We start from the raw sequence: 24,163 nt of genomic DNA, 5'->3' as shown, positions 1-24,163 counted from the left end.
ACAGGAAAACACCAAAAAACTCAAAATATGTCACGGCGGGATGTGACAGGTCGTGACAGTACACCTACTTTGAGACAAGAGCTGTAGTGATGCATGCTTGGTTATGGTTTGAATTCACATCAAACAATTGCGAGGACGACTTTTTATTGTCAATATTGGCTGCTGAGTTTAATTTTTTAATGTTTTCTGAAGTGTTACCAAAAAGATGTCTGGGGGCCGGTATATCTATTTTTAGGAACACTAATACAAAACCTCACAATAATGTCTGATTGAATGCTAAAAACATTGAAAAACGGAATGGAATTTAAAACATTTTTTACTGAATGAGACACCCAGAATGTACATGAAAATAAAGAATGTGGGATTTACAATATTAACTATGAACGATAAAACACTAAATATTGACCACATATGAACGTCACACCCCCTCTCCATCCACGTATTTTTGCAATTAAGCGACACAACAAAAATGCAACAAACACAACGAAATATGAACGCGAAGGGTAAAAAAAAACCCACTTATAATGTGATATATCTGATACATCACTAAGCTTTAGAACTTTGTGGTAAAAAGATCTCCTTCCACGTCTGTCCCTGACACCCGCATTTCAGGCTGGCCGCTCTGGAAACACTCTGTGGAAACACTCCCCACCCACACTGCTCGGTGCCTCGTCTGAGCTGCTGTGACGTACATTACCATAGTAACTAATTACATTACCATAGTAACTAGTATATCATGCAAAAGCGCAGATTCCAACCATTGAAATACTTTGTATAGGTCAAGACTTACGGTCATTTCAAAACATCACTGCACATCACGATGGCAGCTACAGTTTCTGTCAGGTTCAAACACTGATGACATCTATTAAACAGACAAAGAAGCAAGGAATCAAACAGAGACAGAATTAAATTTGGCTCAATGCGGGGAAACGCGTAGACCTGCACCCTTGTACAGTGTCCCACCACGCTCTGACGAAAGATTGTACGCCTCCTCTTTTATTTGGACTTTCCCTGATTACATGGCAACAGCTGTTTCTAAAGGAAGGGGGGTCGTAAACAGCCGTCGCCTTTGGTTACAAAACAGTTCAAAGAAAAGGTGCCTGCAGGGGGGGGGGTCACGTCTTGCTTCCTCTCCGCTTTGTAGATCTCGGGTCAAGACAAAATCTTCCTGTGGATTACAATACATCAGGGGTCCCCAGACTACGGCCCGCGGGCCGGATACGGCCCCCCAGCGTCCAAAATCCGCCCCGCGGGAAGTCCCAAGTTGAAAAAAAAATAAAATAAAACTTTTTTTTTTTTTTTGTTATATTATTATTTTTTAAATTTGTCGTTACTAGTCCATTTTCTACCGTCTCCTAGCCACTCAGGCAAATCTTATTGTCTAAAAATGCATTATACCATCGATAACGTGACATGCAGCAAGTGCGCTCTTTAAGTCAATTAGTGCGTGAAAATGTATGGATACATATATATATATATATATTATTTTTTTTTATATATATATATATATATTTACATACATAGACACATATACATATAGACATATATACACATATACATATATACACATATATACACATATACAGTACATATATATACACATATACATATATACACATATACATATATATATATACATGGACATATACATAAACATACACTCACATATATACACATTTACATATACATATACATATATACACACACACACACATTTACATATAATACATATATATATAGATATATATAGCGCGGCCCCCAGCCAAATTGTTTTACCCCAATGCGGCCCCGGAGTCAAAAAGTTTGGGGACCCCTGCAATACATCAAAGAAACCGACACATTCATGTCGCTTCCCATCCTACACAGTGGAGTTTTACAAGCCTTTTGATTGGTAAGATCAAAGACAGCTTTTGTCTTCACTCATTGAAACACAAAGTATTGTGATAACTTAGATACAATTATTCTGACAGTTTCCATCTTAAAGATCTAAAAAAATGTATTTGGGAATGTACGGCGGGCCAGACTGAAAAGCTTAACGGGCCGCATGTGGCCCTCGGGCCTTAATTTGCCCAGGTCTGCATTACAGTATGGACATTCTGAGCCTTGCCAATACTGCCGCACACACTTAATACCGCCGCTCACTGGGTTTTGTTCCGCCATGTCACACTAAGCATGAAAGCCGGGCTCTCGGTGGTATGACGCCTGCAGCGATACTAAGACGCTTCATCAAATGAAGGCTGTCTTCTTAAAGAGAATTAGTCAACTCAGACTACGTTTTAATTCCTCTCTGACAAGTACAGAAAAAAATGAGTATTAACGCACGTGTGTTGTTTCAGGAGCAGCCTACCTGCGCCGATGTTTTCCAGAAACGACTTCAGTATTTGGAGCATACTGAGAAACTGCATTGGGATGGTGAGGAATGCATCTACGGCCCCCATTTTGGTGAGGGCTTTTGACTGATGAATGACTTATTTTTTTGGTTCCAGGAGCTCTCCAAGATCACCATGCCGGTGATCTTTAACGAGCCGCTCAGCTTCCTGCAGCGTCTGACCGAGTACATGGAGCACACCTACCTCATCCACCAGGCCAACGCCACCTCGGACTCCGTTGACAGGATGAAGGTAGACCACGAGTCGAACATGTGACGTGCGATGACCATTAAGTGATCAGGTTGTTGATATCTAGTAAGATATCTATTAGTACGACTTTGGTAAGCTATGAAGCCGCACCGCTTGATGGATTGTACTGTGCTTCAACATACCAATATTATGGCGTGTGTATGAGGTAAGACGTATTATCTGGCATTTTGTTTCGCAATATTATGCAAAAGAAACTTTTCTTACCTTCTGGTGCCTCCATCCATCCATCCATCCATCTTCTTCCGCTTATCCGAGGTCGGGTCGCGGGGACTTGTCCTTTCGGTTATAACCCAAAGCTCATAACCAGATCGACCGGTAAATTGAGAGCTTTGTCTTCCGGCTCAGCTCCTTCTTCACCACAACGGATCGATACAGGGTCCGCATTACTGAAGACGCTGTGTAATAAATCCAAACGTGTATGGGTGTGACTATGTGGTACGTCTAGCTGGTGAGTTTTTCCGTACAATGTTGAAGGTGCGTGTTGTGAGAGGTGCGGGAGTCCAGGAGGGGCAAGGCAGGCTCAGAGGTCCGTGGGCAAACAAGAAGTCAGGGGCAGGAGCGAGGCGTCAAGAGTCCGTGTCCAGGCGAGAGGTCGAGATCCAGGGAGGCTGCAAGAAGACGAAGGGGAATCTGGGGAGACGAGACACGGAAGAACTTCAGGGTGACGACACAGGACAGGACACAATGAGCACAGAGGAGGGGAAACACTGAGAGCAAGGAAGGCGAGGAGAGCTAGAGACGTGTAGGGCTTACTGTACGTAGACAAGTAGCTACGTTCTGGCACTGGAACGCAGGACACGCTGGCTTATGAAGGACGTGGAGCTCTCCTCAGCGGCAGGTGTGTTGATTGCTGATTGAGTGAGCGGAGGCGCGGCCGCAGCAGGAGAGGAACACCCGTGGGCGTGTCCAGAGGCGCGCTCAGAGGTGTGGCGGCAGGAGCTTGAGCCGTAAGAACACCTTGAGGTTCGTGGGACTCCACAGGCACCAGCGGCTCTAAATACCTCTTTGCTGCTTTGCAATGGCCTTTTAGCAGCTTCTCTCTTAATCCCATGAAGTTGTCTGGCAGAGACTTTTTTTAATTTTGCCTTTATGTGCACGAACTCGCCTGTGCTCTGAATCCGCAACACATTTCTTCACATTTCGCTTATCACGCATAAGTTTTTTGGAAATAGCCGATGTTTTCATACCCTATCTTACGCTTTTCAGCAGCAGAGCGATCGTTTTTCTTCCCCATATCGCTTGAAACCTGTGGCCTGCTTAATAATGTGGAACATCACTTCTAAGCGGTTTTCCTTTGATTGGGCTCACTTGGGAGACTATTTATCCCAGGTGCCTGAGATTGATGTAAATGATCGCCAGAGCCTTGAGACACAGTACCATCCATGAGTTTAACGGAAAAACAAAATTAACAAAAAAGTTTTTGACTCTCAAATCCAATTTGCATAATAATTTGGAACACAGTGTACATTCCTTAATTGTTTCCAAACGGCGCCTGTCACGCTGTCACGGCTTGTCACACCAGTTTCTTGGCATATTCCTGTGTTTGAGGATTTAGTACCAGTCTGGGCTGGGCATTGCTCTGGTGTATCGTCAAATCCGTAAGACGATGGCAGCCACTCAAGGAGCCCAAAGGCTGTTCGTTGCAATTGAAGGATTGGGTCGGGCTGTGGGATCACAGTCTGGGGCGATTTCTGAACTGAATCGCAAGATGGATCACATCATGGAGAAGCTTGTTGAAAGGGAAAAATTGGATATGAGAGCCAACGTGGACGAATAGAACAGACAAGCCTTTGTAATGTCTGCTCGCGGAAAAACAAAAATCCTAATCTACAATTTGACTCCCTCGAATGGCCTTGACGCTGCAACAACAGGAGTAGGCTGTTCTGAAAACATCCCCAAGGACTCTCAAAGATGGACGCTTTTGACCTCCCTCCCTCCTCAACGACACCTGGAAGTCGAACTTTGCTTGCATTGCATGCAGAACGGCCGCGGGCCTATGGACACAACACCACTACACCCAAAGACAAGGGGCATGTACACAAACACACACCCCACCCCCACCCAACGCCTTCACCACCGCTTGATTCCCCTTCGGGGGGTGATGGACGGCTGAGTAGCGCTTTATAGCAGCATGCCGGCCTCCAGGGCCCCAACTCCCCACCCCTCTGTTGCGAGTTGTTGTGATTAAATGTAACTTGTTTATGTGTGCTACGGCCAATGAGGTTATTTCCCTTGGATTCAGTCTGGACCTCCTCCCGAGGTTCCAGCCTTTGACTGATATTTTTTACACTTCCCCCCCTTTCCCAATATCACCTTTTTCCCACCTTTTTTAAGGAGCGCCGTAAGTGGCTGATCCGTTGGCGGTCCCGTCTTGTCTCCCTGTAACGTATGTCTACTCTTAGTGGGACTGTGCCGAAAATGTAATTTCAGTTCTGGACAATAATAAAGCATCCTGAATCCTGAAATCACGACAACCACCGCTAACATGCGGCAGTAAAACGGCTGACCAAACAAAACAGAGCCATCGTCATGGACCCACGAGCTGCGGAAGCTAGCTCTCCAATCAGCTAAACGGACTCAAAAACTGTTTGTTGACGTTTTAGTAAAGTGTTTTTTAACTGAAACAATACAAACAGAATGCATTTGTACATTGATAATACTAACACCGACACTAATTTGGAAACGTGTTAGCATATTAGCTAATGCTAACGACGCTAGCTTCATTACATTACGATTAGTACAAATATGGATCAAAACACTCCCACAGACATCACACCTGGGACGGTTTAGTAAGTAAAAATGGTGACATTGTAAAACTTACAAACGTTGCTTGGAGTGATGAATAAAGAATCCATACGAGTAGAAACGCTATGGACGCTATATGGAGACCCATATTAAACAGTAGATTGCTACATGACCTTAGTTCAGAACAGATTAAGAATAAAGTCAACATAGTAGCTAAAGTGCATAAGGCAGACGGAGAAGTGCTAAAGTGCTAGATGCAAGTGTGCTAAATTGTTGCATATAATAAGTGTGCTGAATGAAGAGTAAAAAGCATACATACCCTTGGCATAGTAAGTTAAAGTGCTGGTTTTATTGGACATAGCCCGATTAAACAAGTATTTTTTTTATTTTTTTTTTGTAATTGCATTGTAAATATTTATTTCGGACATGTTAAAAAAAGAAACGCAAAACAAAACAGCAACAATGATTAATCAAAGAAAAAATAAATAGATAAAATTAATAACTGGGGTTTTTCCAAACATGTTTACAGTTACATGTTTACAGTTCTACATACCAACATGTCCGAAAAGGTGTAGGAAAAAGCAGAGTTTATTTATTCATGCCTTATCTTCGAAATATTGCACAAAATATGAATACATAACTTTGAGTGTAAAACTATAAAACCACAGAAATCCATTGGAACTAATGGCGAGTATATCTAGTCTTATTGTAAATCTATGCTCTTTTCTTCCATAGAAGAAACTGTGCAGTTTAACAGACAGGTGCGATAGCCAATCAGATCACAAGTTGCCTTACGTTAAACGTGACTGTGATTGGATACTCACTCGTCACTCCCGAGTATCCAATCACATGTTGTGATTTACGAAAGCAGAAAGTGGCACCGGAGCCATACCCGGCCAGCGGAGAAATCAGCGGCACTCACTTTTTTTAACCAACAAAAAAGCAGAGCAAAACGTTGATTATATGGCAGATATATGTTTGCAGGGGCATTTTCAAGAAGGATATTTAAAGAGAAGCTAAATCTTGTGAAACGAGGTCGGCCGACCCCCGCAAACGGGTTAAGATGTCCTGGCGGTGAAATGGTTTGCCTGCCACTTCCACTCGAATCAACTAACTACAAGCGGTACCAATGGCTTATACGGTGTCCGATACGGGTTTATTGATTTTTAAATGCGCCGAAAAATAGCCCGTTTTGTACACTAGTGACAAATAGTATTTTTCAAGCCGTGGTCATGTGGCGACATAAATTATGGTATTTTGAGAGGTTTTTATTTAAGTAGTTTTACTTAGAGAGTTTTATTTAAAGTCCTGGTCGTGGAACTGTGGACCAGCTCTATACTCTCGGCAGGGTCCTTGAGGGTGCATGGGAGTTTGCCCAACCAGTCTTCATGTGCTTTGTGGACTTGGAGAAGGCATTCGACCGTGTCCCTCTGGAAGTCCTGTGGGGAGTGCTCAGAGAGTATGGGGTATCGGACTGTCTGATTGTGGCGGTCCGCTCCCTGTATGATCAGTGCCAGAGCTTGGTCCGCATTGCCGGCAGTAAGTCGGACACGTTTCCAGTGAGGGTTGGACTCCGCCAAGGCTGCCCTTTTGTCACCGATTCTGTTCATAACTTTTATGGAAAGAATTTCTAGGCGCAGTCAAGGCGTTGAGGGGATCCGGTTTGGTGGTTGCAGGATTAGGTCTCTGCTTTTTGCAGATGATGTGGTCCTGATGGCTTCATCTGGCCAGGATCTTCAGCTCTCACTGGATCGGTTCGCAGCTGAGTGTGAGGCGACTGGGATGAGAATCAGCACCTCCAAGTCCGAGTCCATGGTTCCCGCCCGGAAAAGGGTGGAGTACCATCTCCGGGTTGGGGAGGAGATCTTGCCCCAAGTGGAGGAGTTCAAGTACCTCGGAGTCTTGTTCACGAGTGAGGGAAGAGTGGATCGTGAGATCGACAGGCGGATCGGTGCGGCGTCTTCAGTAATGCGGACGCTGTATCGATCCGTTGTGGTGAAGACGGAGCTGAGCCGGAAGGCAAAGCTCTCAATTTACCGGTCGATCTACGTTCCCATCCTCACCTATGGTCATGAGCTTTGGGTTATGACCGAAAGGACAAGATCACGGGTACAAGCGGCCGAAATGAGTTTCCTCCGCCGGGTGGCGGGGCTCTCCCTTAGAGATAGGGTGAGAAGCTCTGCCATCCGAGGGGAGCTCAAACTAAAGCCGCTGCTCCTCCACATCGAGAGGAGCCAGATGAGGTGGTTAGGGCATCTGGTCAGGATGCCACCCGAACGCCTGTTTAGGGCACATCCGACCGGTAGGAGGCCACGGGGAAGACCCAGGACACGTTGGGAAGACTATGTCTCCCGGCTGTCCTGGGAACGCCTCGGGATCCCCCGGGAAGAGCTGGACGAAGTGGCTGGGGAGAGGGAAGTCTGGGCTTCTCTGCTTAGGCTGCTGCCCTTGCGACCCGACCTCGGATAAGCGGAAGAAGATGGATGGATGGATGGATTTATTTAAGTAGGACATCACTGAAGGCCTAGGTGGGAAACGCACGGCCCGCTAATTGTAACATTTTAATAGACAAATATTTATTTTATGGTTTTATTATTTTTTTGTTTGCCTCACCCGCTTCCATTGACCGCACGTTCCGATCCCTAGTCAAGATGCTAACTCGTACCCAGAAACCCGCTATTTTTATGCGTAATTTATTACATTTAATTATTTATTATTTTACAGTGCGTGGCGGCCTTCGCTGTGTCTGCCGTGGCGTCCCAGTGGGAGAGGACGGGCAAACCCTTCAACCCACTGCTGGGAGAAACCTACGAACTGGTCAGGTAAGAACTGGGATCGGTTCCGGCATCAATCCCTGCGTCTCATCCCTGCTGCCACCCATCAATCCAGGGAGGACCTGGGCTTCCGGCTCCTGTCGGAGCAAGTTAGCCACCATCCTCCTGTTAGCGCCTTTCACGCCGAGGGCCTCCAGCAGGACTTTGTGTTCCATGGGTCCATCTACCCGAAACTCAAGTTCTGGGGCAAGAGCGTGGAGGCGGAGCCCAAAGGAGTCATCACGCTGGAGCTACCCAAGTAAGGACATTATTATTATGAAAATACTTCTTTTCACTAACGGAATCATAACATTTTACTTAATTGGTCCCTACTTAATTTGTCCCTTGGCAAGTTTCACTGCAATAAGCTTCTGGCAAGCTTCTGGTTGAATTTTTGACCACTCCTCTTAAAAAAATTGATGCAGTTCAGCTAAATGTGTTGGTTTTCTGACATGGACTTGTTTCTTCAGCATTGTCCACACGTTTAAGTCAGGACTTTGGGAAGGCCATTCTAAAGACCTTAATTGTAGCCTGATTTAGCCATTCCTTTACCACTTTACACGTGTGTTTGGGGTCATTGTCCTGTTGGAACACTCAACTGCGCCTAAGACCCAACCTCCGGGCTGATGATTTTAGGTTGTCCTGAAGAATTTGGAGGTAATCCTCCTTTTTCATTGTCCCATTTACTCTCTGTAAAGCACCAGCTCCATTGGCAGCAAAACAGGCCCAGAGCATAATACTACCACCACCATGCTTGATGGTAGATATGGTGTTCCTGGGATTAAAAGCCTCACCTTTTATCCTCCAAACATATTGCTGGGTATTGTGGCCAAACAGTTTCATTTTTGTTTCATCTGACATCACATGGACAAAGATAAGACCTTCTGGAGGAAAGTTCTGTGATTTTTTTAATGTTTACAGTTCCACATTCAGTGTTTCCCACACATTCATTTATTTGTTGCGGCCCGCCACGAAAGATTTAAGGCCGCCACAAAAAAAAATTAAAAAAAAATTATTTATTTATTTTTTGTTTTTTGTTTTTTTGTGTCCTGTCCAGCTTCTCAGGCAAATCATATAGTTGATGTAGATGCCCATATCGGCTGTTCAGATTTACTTTACAAAAGAGAAGTGTAGGATCAAGATTTTTGGAGCTCTTTGTTCAGTGGATCAGATGTTTGATGAAGCTTTGTGTCTATCTACCACCACTACTGTTTTCTGTTTATTTGTTACTGACTGTGGCAGGACACCTCTGCCTCTGTTTCACTTTATGTTGCTGGTAAGTAATATGGTTGTAGTAGTAGGCTAAAGTTAAATTATTTAGTATGCACTAATTAAAGGGGCAGAGCTTTAAGAGACATTTTAGCTCTTATATTTTTATAAGATATATTTTTTGTAAGACCCACAATTAATACATATATTTCAGTGAATAACTTATTGTTCAAATCTGTATATAAATATGTACATAAAGTGTTGCAATTATATTGTAAAATGGATGGATGGATGGATGGATGGACGTTTAAAACAAAACTGTTATTATTAATTAGTAAGTATACATTTTTTGAGCCTTTTTAGAGAAAATCATATCATTGTAGTAAATTATGCAAATTACTTGATGATGTCATGGTGACCACGCCCCCACCGCCACAGGTATCTTGGCAGTTTATGGGAAACACTGACATTCCAACATGTCCGAAAAGGAGTAGGAAGAAGCAGAGCTTATTTGTTCATCTCTAATCTTTGGAATATGAAATATTGCTCAAAATATGAATACGTAAGTTTGAGAATAGAACTATAAAACCATAGAAATCCATTGGAACTAATGGCAAGTATATCTAGTCTGCTCTTTTCTTCGACGATGGCGTATAAGGCATCAGCTACGTTAGTCGAAAGATAAGCTCACAAGCCAGCGAAAATGAGTTTTTAAAAAAAAAAACAAGTCTTTGGAGAGGTTTATAGCTAAGGGAAAAAACAGACTTAATTCTGCATTAAGGTGAGTTGTGTTTTTCATGCACCTTTTGTTGCTGTCTTTTTGCCACAGGATAAAACGGTCCCTGGTGCAAAAGAGGTTATGGACCCGTGCTGTAATTAACCGGATCCTAATCATTATTTCAGTACATTAGTCTGTGACATTTTGTGCTGCTGCTTTGTGTCAAACATGTGCCTGGCTCTAATGAAGGCTGGAAACAAATGCAGCGAAGCTCCGTCTGTCAAATGTGTGTGTGTGTGTGTGTGCGTGTGTGTGTGTGTGCAGGCACAATGAGGCGTACACTTGGACCAACCCTACCTGCTGTGTCCACAACATCATTGTGGGCCAGCTGTGGATCGAGCAGTACGGCAGTGTGGAGGTCATCAACCACAGGTAAGAGCAGCCTCGTCCCCAAAGTCTTTTTTGCTGGTCGACGCCACGTCTCAATCAGTCCACTGCGTGTAATGTTCCTGTTGCTGACCAAACACTAGTACCCACTGAGGCCCGTTAACACCTTAATAACACAGTATGTTATTTGTTGGAGGCATCTCTTTTATGGATGAGTGCTACTTGTCTTCAGATCACTTCTGCTCCATCTCACTGAACTTTCTTTCTTATAGTCCTTTTTGTCAATTCTCTCTATCTTTCAGTCCATCTCTCTGTATCTCTCTCTGTCTCACACTATATACTGTATCACTATGGCTCACTATATATCACTATATCTCACACTATACATCACTATATCTCACACTATATATCACTATATATCACCATGTTTCACACTATACATCACTATATATCACTATGTATCTCACTATATATCACTATGTATCTCACTGTATATCACTATATCTCACACTATACATCCCTGTCTCACACTATATATCACCATGTTTCACACTGTACATCACTATATATCACTATGTATCTCACTATATATCACTATGTATCTCACTGTATATCACTATTTCTCACACTATACATCACTATGTCTCACACTATACATCACTATGTCTCACACTATATATCACTATGTCTCACACTATATATCACTATGTCTCACACTATATATCACTATATAGCACCATGTTTCACACTATACATCACTATATCTCACACTATACATCACTATGTCTCACACTATATATCACTGTCTCACACTATATATCACTATGTATCTCACTATATATCACTATGTCTCACACTATATATCACTATGTCTCACACTATATATCACTATGTCTCACACTATATATCACTATATAGCACTATGTCTCACACTATACATCACTATGTCTCACACTATATATCACTGTCTCACACTATATATCACTATGTCTCACACTATATATCACTATATAGCACCTTGTCTCACACTATACATCACTATGTCTCACACTATATGTCACTGTCTCACACAATATATAACTATGTCTCACACTATATATCACTATATAGCACCATGTTTCACACTATACATCACTATATATCACTATGTATCTCACTATATATTACTATGTCTCACACTATACATCACTATGTCTCACACTATATATCACTATGTCTCACACTATATATCACTATGTCTCACACTATATATCACTATATAGCACCATGTTTCACACTATACATCACTATGTCTCACACTATACATCACTAAGTCTCACACTATATATCACTATGTCTCACACTATACATCACTATACAGCACCATGTTTCACACTATACATCACTATATATCACTATGTATCTCACTATATATCACTGTCTCACACTATACATCACTGTCTCACACTATATATCACCATGTTTCACACTATACATCACTATGTATCTCACTATATATCACTATGTCTCACACTATATATCACCATGTTTCACACTATATATCACTATGTATCTCACTATGTATCTCACTATATATCTCACTATATATCACTATGTATCTCACTATATATCACTATGTCTCACACTATATATCACCATGTTTCACACTATACATCACTATGTCTCACACTATATACCACTATATATCACCATGTTTCACACTGTACATCACTATATATCACTATGTATCTCACTATATATCACTATGTATCTCACTGTATATCACTATTTCACACACTATACATCACTATGTCTCACACTATACATCACTATGTCTCACACTATATATCACTATGTCTCACACTATATATCACCATGTTTCACACTATATATCACTATGTATCTCACTATATATCACTATGTATCTCACTATATATCACTATGTATCTCACTATATATCACTATGTCTCACACTATATATCACCATGTTTCACACTATACATCACTATGTCTCACACTATATATCACTATATATCACCATGTTTCACACTGTACATCACTATATATCACTATGTATCTCACTATATATCACTATGTATCTCACTGTATATCACTATTTCACACACTATACATCACTATGTCTCACACTATACATCACTATGTCTCACACTATATATCACCATGTTTCACACTATATATCACTATGTCTCACACTATATATCACCATGTTTCACACTATATATCACTATGTATCTCACTATATATCACTATGTATCTCACTATATATCACTGTGTATCTCACTATATATCACTATGTCTCACACTATATATCACCATGTTTCACACTATACATCACTATGTCTCACACTATATATCACTATATATCACCATGTTTCACACTGTACATCACTATATATCACTATGTATCTCACTATATATCACTATGTATCTCACTGTATATCACTATTTCACACACTATACATCACTATGTCTCACACTATACATCACTATGTCTCACACTATATATCACCATGTTTCACACTATATATCACTATGTCTCACACTATATATCACTATATCTCACACTATACATCACTATGTCTCACACTATATATCACTATATATCACCATGTTTCACACTGTACATCACTATATATCACTATGTATCTCACTATATATCACTATGTATCTCACTGTATATCACTATGTCTCACACTATACATCACTATGTCTCACACTATACATCACTTTGTCTCACACTATATATCACTATGTCTCACACTATATATCACCATGTTTCACACTGTACATCACTATATATCACTATGTATCTCACTATATATCACTATGTATCTCACTGTATATCACTATTTCTCACACTATACATCACTATGTCTCACACTATACATCACTATGTCTCACACTATATATCACTATATAGCACCATTTTTCACACTATACATCACTATATATCACACTATACATCACTATGTCTCACACTATATATCACTATGTATCTCACTATATATCACTATGTCTCACACTATACATCACTATGTCTCACACTATACATCACTATGTCTCACACTATATATCACTGTCTCACACTATACATCATTATGTCTCACACTATATAGCACCATGTTTCACACTATACATCATTATGTCTCACACTATATATCACTGTCTCACACTATATATCACTATATAATAAATAATGATAAATGGGTTGTACTTGTATAGCGCTTTTCTACCTTCAAGGTACTCAAAGCGCTTTGACAGTATTTCCACATTCACCCATTCACACACACATTCACACACTGATGGCGGGAGCTGCCATGCAAGGCGCTAACCAGCAGCCATCAGAGGCAAAGGGTGAAGTGTCTTGCCCAAGGACACAACGGACGTGACTAGGTAGAAGGTGGGAATTGAACCCCAGTAACCAGCAACACTCCGATTGCTGGCACAGCCACTCTACCAACTTTGCCACGCCTAGCACCATGTTTCACACTATACATCACTATATCTCACACTATACATCACTATGTCTCATACTATATATCACTATGTCTCACACTATATATCACTATATATCACTATGTCTCACACTATACATCACTATGTCTCACACTATATATCACTATGTCTCACACTATATATCACTATATAGCACCATGTTTCACACTATACATCACTATATCTCACACTATACATCACTATGTCTCACACTATATATCACTATGTCTCACACTATATATCACTATATCTCACACTATACATCACTATGTCTCACACTATATATCACTATACAGCACCATGTTTCACACTATACATCACTATATATCACTATGTATCTCACTATATATCACTATGTCTCACACTATACATCACTATGTCTCACACTATATATCACTATGTCTCACACTATATATCACTATGTCTCACACTATATATCACTATGTCTCACACTATATATCACTATATAGCACCATGTTTCACACTATACATCACTATATCTCACACTATACATCACTATGTCTCACACTATATATCACTATGTCTCACACTATATATCACTATACAGCACCATGTTTCACACTATACATCACTATATATCACTATGTATCTCACTATTTATCACTATGTCTCACACTATACATCACTGTCTCACACTATATATCACCATGTTTCACACTATACATAACTATATATCACTATGTATCTCACTATATATCACTATGTCTCACACTATATATCACCATGTTTCACACTATATATCACTATGTATCTCACTATATATCACTATGTCTCACACTATATATCACCATGTTTCACACTATATATCACTATGTATCTCACTATATATCACTATGTCTCACACTATATATCGCCATGTTTCACACTATACATCACTATGTCTCACACTATATATCACTATGTATCTCACTATATATCACTATGTATCTCACTATATATCACTATGTCTCACACTATATATCACCATGTTTAACACTATACATCACTATGTCTCACACTATATATCACCATGTTTCACACTATACATCACTATACATCACTATGTATCTCACTATATATCACTATGTCTCACACTATACATCACTATGTCTCACACTATATATCACTATGTCTCACACTATATATCACTATATAGCACCATGTTTCACACTATACATCACTGTCTCACACTATACATCACTAAGTCTCACACTATATATCACTATGTCTCACACTATATATCACTATACAGCACCATGTTTCACACTATACATCACTATATATCACTATGTATCTCACTATATATCACTATGTCTCACACTATACATCACTGTCTCACACTATATATCACCATGTTTCACACTATACATCACTATATATCACTATGTATCTCACTATATATCACTATGTCTCACACTATATATCACCATGTTTCACACTATATATCACTATGTATCTCACTATATATCACTATGTATCTCACTATATATCACTATGTATCTCACTATATATCACTATGTCTCACACTATATATCACCATGTTTCACACTATACATCACTATGTCTCACACTATATATCACTATATATCACCATGTTTCACACTGTACATCACTATATATCACTATGTATCTCACTATATATCACTATGTATCTCACTGTATATCACTATTTAACACACTATACATCACTATGTCTCACACTATACATCACTATGTCTCACACTACATATCACCATGTTTCACACTATACATCACTATATATCACTATGTCTCACACTATATATCACTATATCTCACACTATACATCACTATGTCTCACACTATATATCACTATATATCACCATGTTTCACACTGTACATCACTATATATCACTATGTATCTCACTATATATCACTATGTATCTCACTGTATATCACTATGTCTCACACTATATATCACTATGTCTCACACTATATATCACTATGTCTCACACTATATATCACTATGTATGTCACTGTATATCACTATGTCTCACACTATACATCACTATGTCTCACACTATATATCACTATACAGCACCATGTTTCACACTATACATCACTATATATCACTATGTATCTCACTATATATCACTGTCTCACACTATATATCACTATGTCTCACACTATATATCACTATGTCTCACACTATATATCACTATGTCTCACACTATATATCACTATATAGCACCATGTTTCACACTATACATCACTATATCTCACACTATACATCACTATGTCTCACACTATATATCTCTATGTCTCACACTATATATCACTATGTCTCACACTATATATCACTGTGTCTCACACTATATATCACTATACAGCACCATGTTTCACACTATACATCACTATATATCACTATGTATCTCACTATATATCACTATGTCTCACACTATACATCACTGTCTCACACTATATATCACCATGTTTCACACTATACATAACTATATATCACTATGTATCTCACTATATATCACTATGTCTCACACTATATATCACCATGTTTCACACTATATATCACTATGTATCTCACTATATATCACTATGTCTCACACTATACATCACCATGTTTCACACTATATATCACTATGTATCTCACTATATATCACTTTGTCTCACACTATATATCACCATGTTTCACACTATACATCACTATGTCTCACACTATATATCACTATGTATCTCACTATATATCACTATGTATCTCACTATATATCACTATGTCTCACACTATATATCACCATGTTTCACACTATACATCACTATGTCTCACACTATATATCACTATGTATCTCACTATATATCACTATGTATCTCACTATATATCACTATGTCTCACACTATATATCACCATGTCTCACACTATACATCACTATGTCTCACACTATATATCACCATGTTTCACACTATACATCACTATACATCACTATGTATCTCACCATATATCACTATGTCTCACACTATATATCACTATGTTGCTGTCTCTCTCGCCCTCACGATGTTTCTCTCTCCATCTATTTGTCTTTCTCTCTCGTCTGTCTCTCTCTCACTCGCCCTCTCTGTCAACCCTCATCTCTGTCTGTGTCTCCCTTTCTCTCTCCCTCTATCTGTCTCTCTCTCTCTCTCTCTCCCCGGGTATGTGTCTCTCTCTCACTGTCACTCTCTCTGTCTGTCTCCCCCTCTCTCTGTCACTCTCTCCATCTCTGTGTCTTTCTTTCATCTATCTGTCTCTCTCTCTCACTCGCCCTCTGTCTGTCTCTCTTTCCCTCTCTCGCTCTCCTCTCTCTGTCTACCTTTTTGTCTGTTATGTCTCTCTCTCTCACTCTCTCTCCTCTCTCTCTCTCTCTCTCTCTCTCTCTCTGTGTCCCCTTCTCTCTGTGTCACTCTCCCTCTCTCAGGCCCCTCTCTCTCTTTATCTTTGTCTTGCTGTCTTTCTCTGTCTCTCTCTCTCTCTCTCTCTCTCTCTCTCTCTCTCTCTCTGTCTATAGCTGCGTTTCCATTACACCCAGAAATGCGCAAAACGTAAAATCGCAAGCAGAAAATGGTAATGAAACACCCGTATTTAAAAAAAACAACAACAACTTAGAATATCGCCAAAATATTTGTATGCTCTCACGGACTACGTTCACACGGCAGGCCAAGGTGGCCCCAATCTGATTTTTTTGGAGATCTGATTTTTTTTCCCGCAGATTTCAACACAATAATTGAGATACGGAAGTACGAAAGAGGTTATATAACATGTTAAGAGCCTTTTGATTTACAGAGTTTTTAATTGTATATAACGTTGCAATAATTTGTGTCATCTTTGTCTTGAGTATATTTATGTGCAGTTTCCAATTTAATTTGTCTCTATATAGTGTCAGGTTCAAACACTGATGACATCTATTAAACAGACAAGAAGTAAGGAATTAAACAGAGACGGAATTAAATTTGGCTCAATTGAGGAGAAACGTCTGGGCTGTGCTCTTGAACAGTCTCCCACCACGCTCTGACGAAAGATTGTACGCCTCCTCCTTTATTTGGACTTTCCCTGATTACATGGCAACAGCTGTTTCTAAAGGAAGGGGGTTGTAAACCGCCGCTGCCTTTGGGCCGCTTTGTAGATCTCGGGTCAAGATAAAATCTTCCTGTGGATTACAATACATCAAAGAAACCGACACCTTCATGTCGCTTCCCATCCTACACAGTGGAGTTTTACAAGCCTTCTGATTGGTAAGATCAAAGACAGCTTTTGTCCTCTTGCCGGGAACTCATGACCACACAAAAGTTTTGTGATCACTAAGATACAATTTTTCTGACATATAGATTCCAAAAAATGTAGTTGAATACATCCTTTCTATCTATATTTACAGTATTGCGCTGAAGTTTGGGGGCACACCTACAGGGACACTATTGAACCGCTGTTTAAGCTCCAGAAAAAGGCAATTAGAATTATACATTATGTCCCATTTAGAGCACATACCAATGATCTGTTCATAATGAGTCATTTTCTTAAACTACATGATATAATCCAATACAGTAGCCTTCAAGTTGTGTTTATGGCCTCACAAAGGGCTCTACCTGCAAATATACACAGTCTGTTTTCACTCAGAGACGGTCCACATGAACTCAGGGGTGTCATAACATGATGAATTCCACATTCAAGACTCAAACTTTATAGCGTGACAATGAGCATTATTACACTAAAAATGGAGCAATACGAATACCAATAGAAATAGCGCTATTGATAATGAACAATACCAATACTTTACCTTTATTATCAACAATACATTTGTTCAAATGCAACAATACATATACGTAATGATAACTTGAGATATGAAAGAATGCAGAAAAATGGAGGGGAAGAAAGAGAAGCAACCTACATTAACCTTGTAGATTGTTATAGTAACAATAGGTTAAGCTTTGTCAGTGTGCCATATGTTATACCCAGTTTACCCTAGGGCAACAACATTAATATATGTTTGATGTAACGTGATTATGTGAGAAATTAAACTTCTAGCCTAAGAGTGTTCAACCTTACGGTAAAACAAATATGTTGTTGGGAAACTATCAAAAACATGACTAGTTGTTTGGACTATCTCAACTGTGGGACACAGGTGCAAAAGAACTCACTGTGGAATAATTGACATAACACACCAGACAAGGCTTCAGAAGACGAAAGATACCCCAGGCAAGATGTTATTCTTGTTCTGAAATTGTCATGTATCCATCAAATCTGCTGTTGAAACTTGGACTATATAACCAACATATAAGTTGATTGTAAATTAAGGGCGGGACATGGATAAGCATTCTTGCTTTTTTTTCCCTGCATCCCTTTTCGGTGGGTGCCGTTGCATGTCTGTCATATTACAAAGAGTGATGAAGTGTTGCTATATATGTCTGTCTGCCGGAATAAATACATTCATTCATATCTCCATATCATCAATTCTTATCTGACTGAAAATGTGACCAAATCTGCTTGTGTGGTGTTCTGGTCTGTGAACCCGTTTTCATTTTTTATTCAAAGAAAAATGATACAATTAATTCATTTTTCAAACTGAGACTCACTGACTTTGGCTCAATTTCTGTGAAGAACATATATAAGAATACATATTTAATGACCACACACCATACACCCACCCTACACATTTCTATTACATATAAGATGTCTGGGTCTAATAGAAGTGTGGAAATTGATGTTCTGTGTACCACACACACACAACAGGCCTAGACAGGAGGAGGACAGAGTGTAGATACACAGAACATCAGAGGGTCAAATGTGCGAGAAAATGAGAGCAGACAGTGTTGACAAACAATGTTGCAACCTTGTGTGCAGAAACACAAAAGAAGAATCCCTGTGGGATGCAGAAACTGGCAGAGAAATTTTCCGTGCAACGTTCATATTGTTAGTCAGCCAGCGTTGCATTTTGTGGCTTTTAATGCCTCACAATCAAACACTTTTATGTTAAAATACTGAACATATGTTTTATTGGGATAAGGTAAACGTCTGTTCAGTATTTGAACATAAAAGTGTTTGATTGTGAGGCATTAAAAGCCACAAAATGCAACGGGTCCGTCAGAACCACAAACGCTGGCTGAGTAACAACAATATGAACATTACACAAGGGTTAATTTTCCCATTTCCAAATTCAACTCCGTCACCCACTTACTTGTGGGCTATGAATTTATTCTTCTGGTTCAACTTCCTGCTTACAGTTTTTTAAATGATTCCTATGATGTTCCCAGTTTATATTTTTTTAAATGTAAATATTGGTTCATGCTTGGAGCAATGCGATAAATTACATTTGTCTTCCGCTCCACATTTGCATATGTCTATGGAGTCAAGGGGAGTTTAATCCCGATTTGATCTAGATTGGGCATGAAAGGCAACGTAAACACTTCTGCTCCTGTCAAATCAGATCAGGTTGCAATTTGTCGTGCCGAAGCAGGAAACGTATTGCTCGGTGTCTCCTCGGAGCCTGAATAGTCTGGATGTGTCTGTGGAATTACCTCATTTTAGCTGTGAACATGCTGCATTGTTGTCTGCGCTCCCTCAGTGCTTCTCTTCCTGTCTGTTTGTCCAGAACCGGAGAAAGATGCTGCCTGAATTTTAAACCGTGCGGGCTTTTCGGCAAAGAACTGCACAAGGTTGAAGGGTACATCCTTGATAAAAGGTAAACGTCACACAAGGGGGTTTGCAAAGCTCAGCCCCGGGGGTAATTTGGGGCTATTAGCTCGTTTTTTTGTTTTTTTTTTATCGGCCTGCAGCGCAAGAAAAATAAAGATGGAAATGCACTTGGAGAAAATGTTTAGAATGTGATACTAATTTTTTAAAATATAAAAAAAAAATCACGACCTGGCCCATTGATTTTACACATATTGCTCATATTAATCTCCGACAGCTTGTCGTGTAACTGGTTTCACATGTAAGTGTAATTAGAAACTTGCCCACCCGTCTTTATTCCTCGTGCACTTCCATTACACCGAGCCCTAGTGCTGAGTAGGAAGTACACTGCAAAAAGTCAGTGTTCAAAAACAAGAAGAAAAAAAAATACAAAAATGAGGGGTATTTTATTTGAACTGAGCAAAATTATCTGCCAATAGAACAAGAAAATTTGGCTTGTCAAGACTTTCCAAAACAAGTAAAATTAGCTAACCTCAATGAACTCAAAAATACCTTAAAATAAGTATATTCTCACTAAGTGCTCTTTTCTTGGTAGAAAAAAAAGAGACCTTTTTGCTCAATATGTTGAAAAATATTCTTAAATTAAGTAAATGCTAGTGCCATTATCTTGACATAATGATACCGTATTTCCTTGAATAGCCGCAGGGGCGCTAATTCATTTAAAACCTCTTCTCACTCCTACGCTTACCAAAAGCATGCGGGATGGGCAAGCATGCGCTAATTATTTTAAAACCTATTCTCACTCCGGCGCTTACCTTATCATGAAAAGCACTTTTAATATAAAAAAAACGTCATTATGGTCTTACCTTTACTTAAATGATGTCCATGTGCAGCTGCTTCTGATCAAAGGCAGTCTTCCTTATCTTTCTTCAGTTTTAAAAGTCTCTGGAGATATTCCTTCAATTATTACCTCCTGCTTCGATTGAAAGTCCAGTTTAGAAAACTGTTTTATTTTAGATATGTAATCCTCCATGGTAAAAGTGCAAGCAAATGATCGCTGCTCAGCTTGCTGCTTGTTGTCTTCTTCTGCAGCACCGGTCTTCTGCAGTACTGGTAGTCGCAAGAAGGATCACTAGCGCCCTCTACCACCAGGAGGTGGGAGTCATTTAATGACTCATATTAGACCCAGCGGAAGTGCCAAGCATGCGCTAAATATTTAGCGAAACGAGTTTAACCGGGCAGGCGAATACTATATTCCCGGCGGCAATTCAAGGAAATACGGTATGCATCATGATATTTTTTTTCATGCTTGAAGTAAGAAATTATTACTTTAAAAAAGCAGTTCTATACTTGTGAGTGTTGATGACACAGCTTTGCAACAGTTGATATTCTAGTTTCAAGCATGTTTTACTCAATATAGGTCATCAAATCTCAGCAACAAGCTGTAATATCTTACTGAGATCATTTAGGACCAAAACCCTTAAAACAAGTAAAACACTCTAACATAAAATCTGCTTAGTGAGAAGAATTATCTTATTTAGACAGAAAATAAGCAAATATCACCCTTATTTGAGATATTTCATCTTACTTGGATTTCAGTTTTTGCAGTGTAGCAATGGCATCGCTCACACTTGCCGTGATGAAGATGAAAGACTTTGCACCAAACACGTCGTTAATCTGGCCCGGCAGCCATTCAACATACCGGAATATTCTCATCCTTCATTGCGCTTTTGAGCCCGAGTACGATTTAATGTGCTTTAAGTATACTTAGTTTTGATCATTTTTAAATCAGAACCGGCAGCGTGAAGTACTTTAGCCGGACTCCAATTACCGTGCAAATTATTAATTATCTATTCAGTTAGTAATTTGGTGGCTTAAAACACCGCTCTCGCAGAAATGTGTTTGGAAACTGTGGGAATGCCAGCCAGCAGGGATTACAGGGAACTACACAAAAACACTTAGCAGATGGCTCATTGGGAAATGTGAGATAAAGGTTGTTTTTTTTTGCTGTGCATTTAACGCACAGAACTTGTGAAATAAGTAGAGCACACACTTAAAAACAAGTTAGGCTGCAACAGTGTGTTGGAAAACATTTATATAACATTATATACTAGTGTATGTTTTACAATTGTACTGTTCTTGCTGTGGTTTGTTCATCCTGAGTGTAGCAACTTCCCCTTTTTATTCGCCTTCCACCAAGCTCTCCTTTCTCTTGTTTGAAACCTGCCACCCCCTCCAGAATCTAAAAAAAGACCATTTTGTTTGACTACTTTATTAGACATTTTCCAATATGACATTATATACCATTGTATATTTTACAATTGTACTGTTCTTGCTGTGGTTTATTCATCCTGAGTGCAGCAACTTCCCCTTTTTATTTGCCTTCCACCAAGCTCTCCTTTCTCTTGTTTGAAACCTGCCACCCCCCTCCAAAATCTAAAATAGACAATTTTGTTTGACCACTTTATTAGAAATTTTCCAATACGACATTATATACCAGTGTATGTTTTACAATTGTACTGTACTTGCTGTGGTTTATTCATCCTGAGTGTAGCAACTTTCCCATTTTATTCACTCATTCCGAAAGTCTATGTTGCTGAGCAAAACACATTGTGTTAGTTTAAGCCCATTCTGACTAAGTTACTGTGACCTGTATCTCTTCCTCCTACTTTCTACTTCTTGGAAACTATCGACTCCTTCGTTACATCATTTTCGGAGCAGCCAGGTGCCTTCCACCAAGCTCTCCTTTCTCATGACTGAAACCTGTCAATCCTCCTCCAAAATCTAAAAATAGACAATTTTGTTTGACCACTTTATTAGAAATTTTCCAATACGACATTATATACCATTGTATGTTTTATAATTGTACTGTTCTTGCTGTAGTTTATTCATCCTGAGTGTAGCAACTTTCCCTTTTTATTCGCTCATTCCGAAAGTCTATGTTGCTGAGAAAAACACATTGTGTTAGTTTAAGCCCATTCTGACTAAGTTGCTCTGAACTGTATCTCTTCGTCCTACTTTCTACTCTCTACTCCTTTGAAACTATCGACTCCTTCGTTACATCATTTTCGGAGCAGCCCGGTGCCTTCCACCAAGCTCTCCTTTCTCCTGACTGAAACCGGACACCCCCCTCCATAAGCCAAAAAAATAAATTTTGTTTGACTACTTTATTAGAAAATGTCCAATACGACAGATGCCGATAGAAAGCTGCAATTCATTTTGTTGTTTAACTATCCCTCTTGCAGCAAGAAAACAAACACAACATGACTTTGTTTTGTGTGTGTTTTGTGCATGGAAGCAAGAAGAAGCTGTGTGCGCTCTACGGCAAGTGGACAGATTGTCTTTATGTCATCGATCCCGCCGCCATAGAGGCTCACAGGAAGAACGACCGGAAAGGAGCAGGGAGCATAAACAAGAAGGTATTGACTCTCTGTGGCATTATTATAATATGTGTAATATTACACTTACCGAACATGTGCCCTTTATAGTTTCTTCAGGATTTTGCGGGCTTTTTTTATTTTTATTGTCG

The 24,163-nt window shown here is 39.7% G+C and overlaps 1 protein-coding gene across 7 annotated transcripts in view; it reads left to right on the top strand.

Moving 5' to 3' along the window:
- Positions 1-24,163, top strand: part of osbpl1a (oxysterol binding protein-like 1A) — a 176,556-nt gene that overhangs the window by 132,976 nt on the left and 19,417 nt on the right. For all 7 annotated transcript variants that reach the window (XM_062038758.1, XM_062038756.1, XM_062038757.1 and 4 more), the window contains exons 18-24: positions 2,337-2,412; positions 2,487-2,621; positions 8,109-8,206; positions 8,274-8,456; positions 10,449-10,556; positions 20,594-20,683; positions 23,933-24,053. In XM_062038758.1, coding sequence (XP_061894742.1) covers positions 2,337-2,412; positions 2,487-2,621; positions 8,109-8,206; positions 8,274-8,456; positions 10,449-10,556; positions 20,594-20,683; positions 23,933-24,053 — 811 coding nt within the window. The remainder of the gene's footprint in view (positions 1-2,336; positions 2,413-2,486; positions 2,622-8,108; positions 8,207-8,273; positions 8,457-10,448; positions 10,557-20,593; positions 20,684-23,932; positions 24,054-24,163) is intronic.

This window comes from Entelurus aequoreus, linkage group LG27, assembly GCF_033978785.1.
Source record: "Entelurus aequoreus isolate RoL-2023_Sb linkage group LG27, RoL_Eaeq_v1.1, whole genome shotgun sequence".
Classification (NCBI taxonomy): domain Eukaryota; kingdom Metazoa; phylum Chordata; class Actinopteri; order Syngnathiformes; family Syngnathidae; genus Entelurus; species Entelurus aequoreus.
This window is presented reverse-complemented; position numbering and strand designations above follow the sequence as displayed.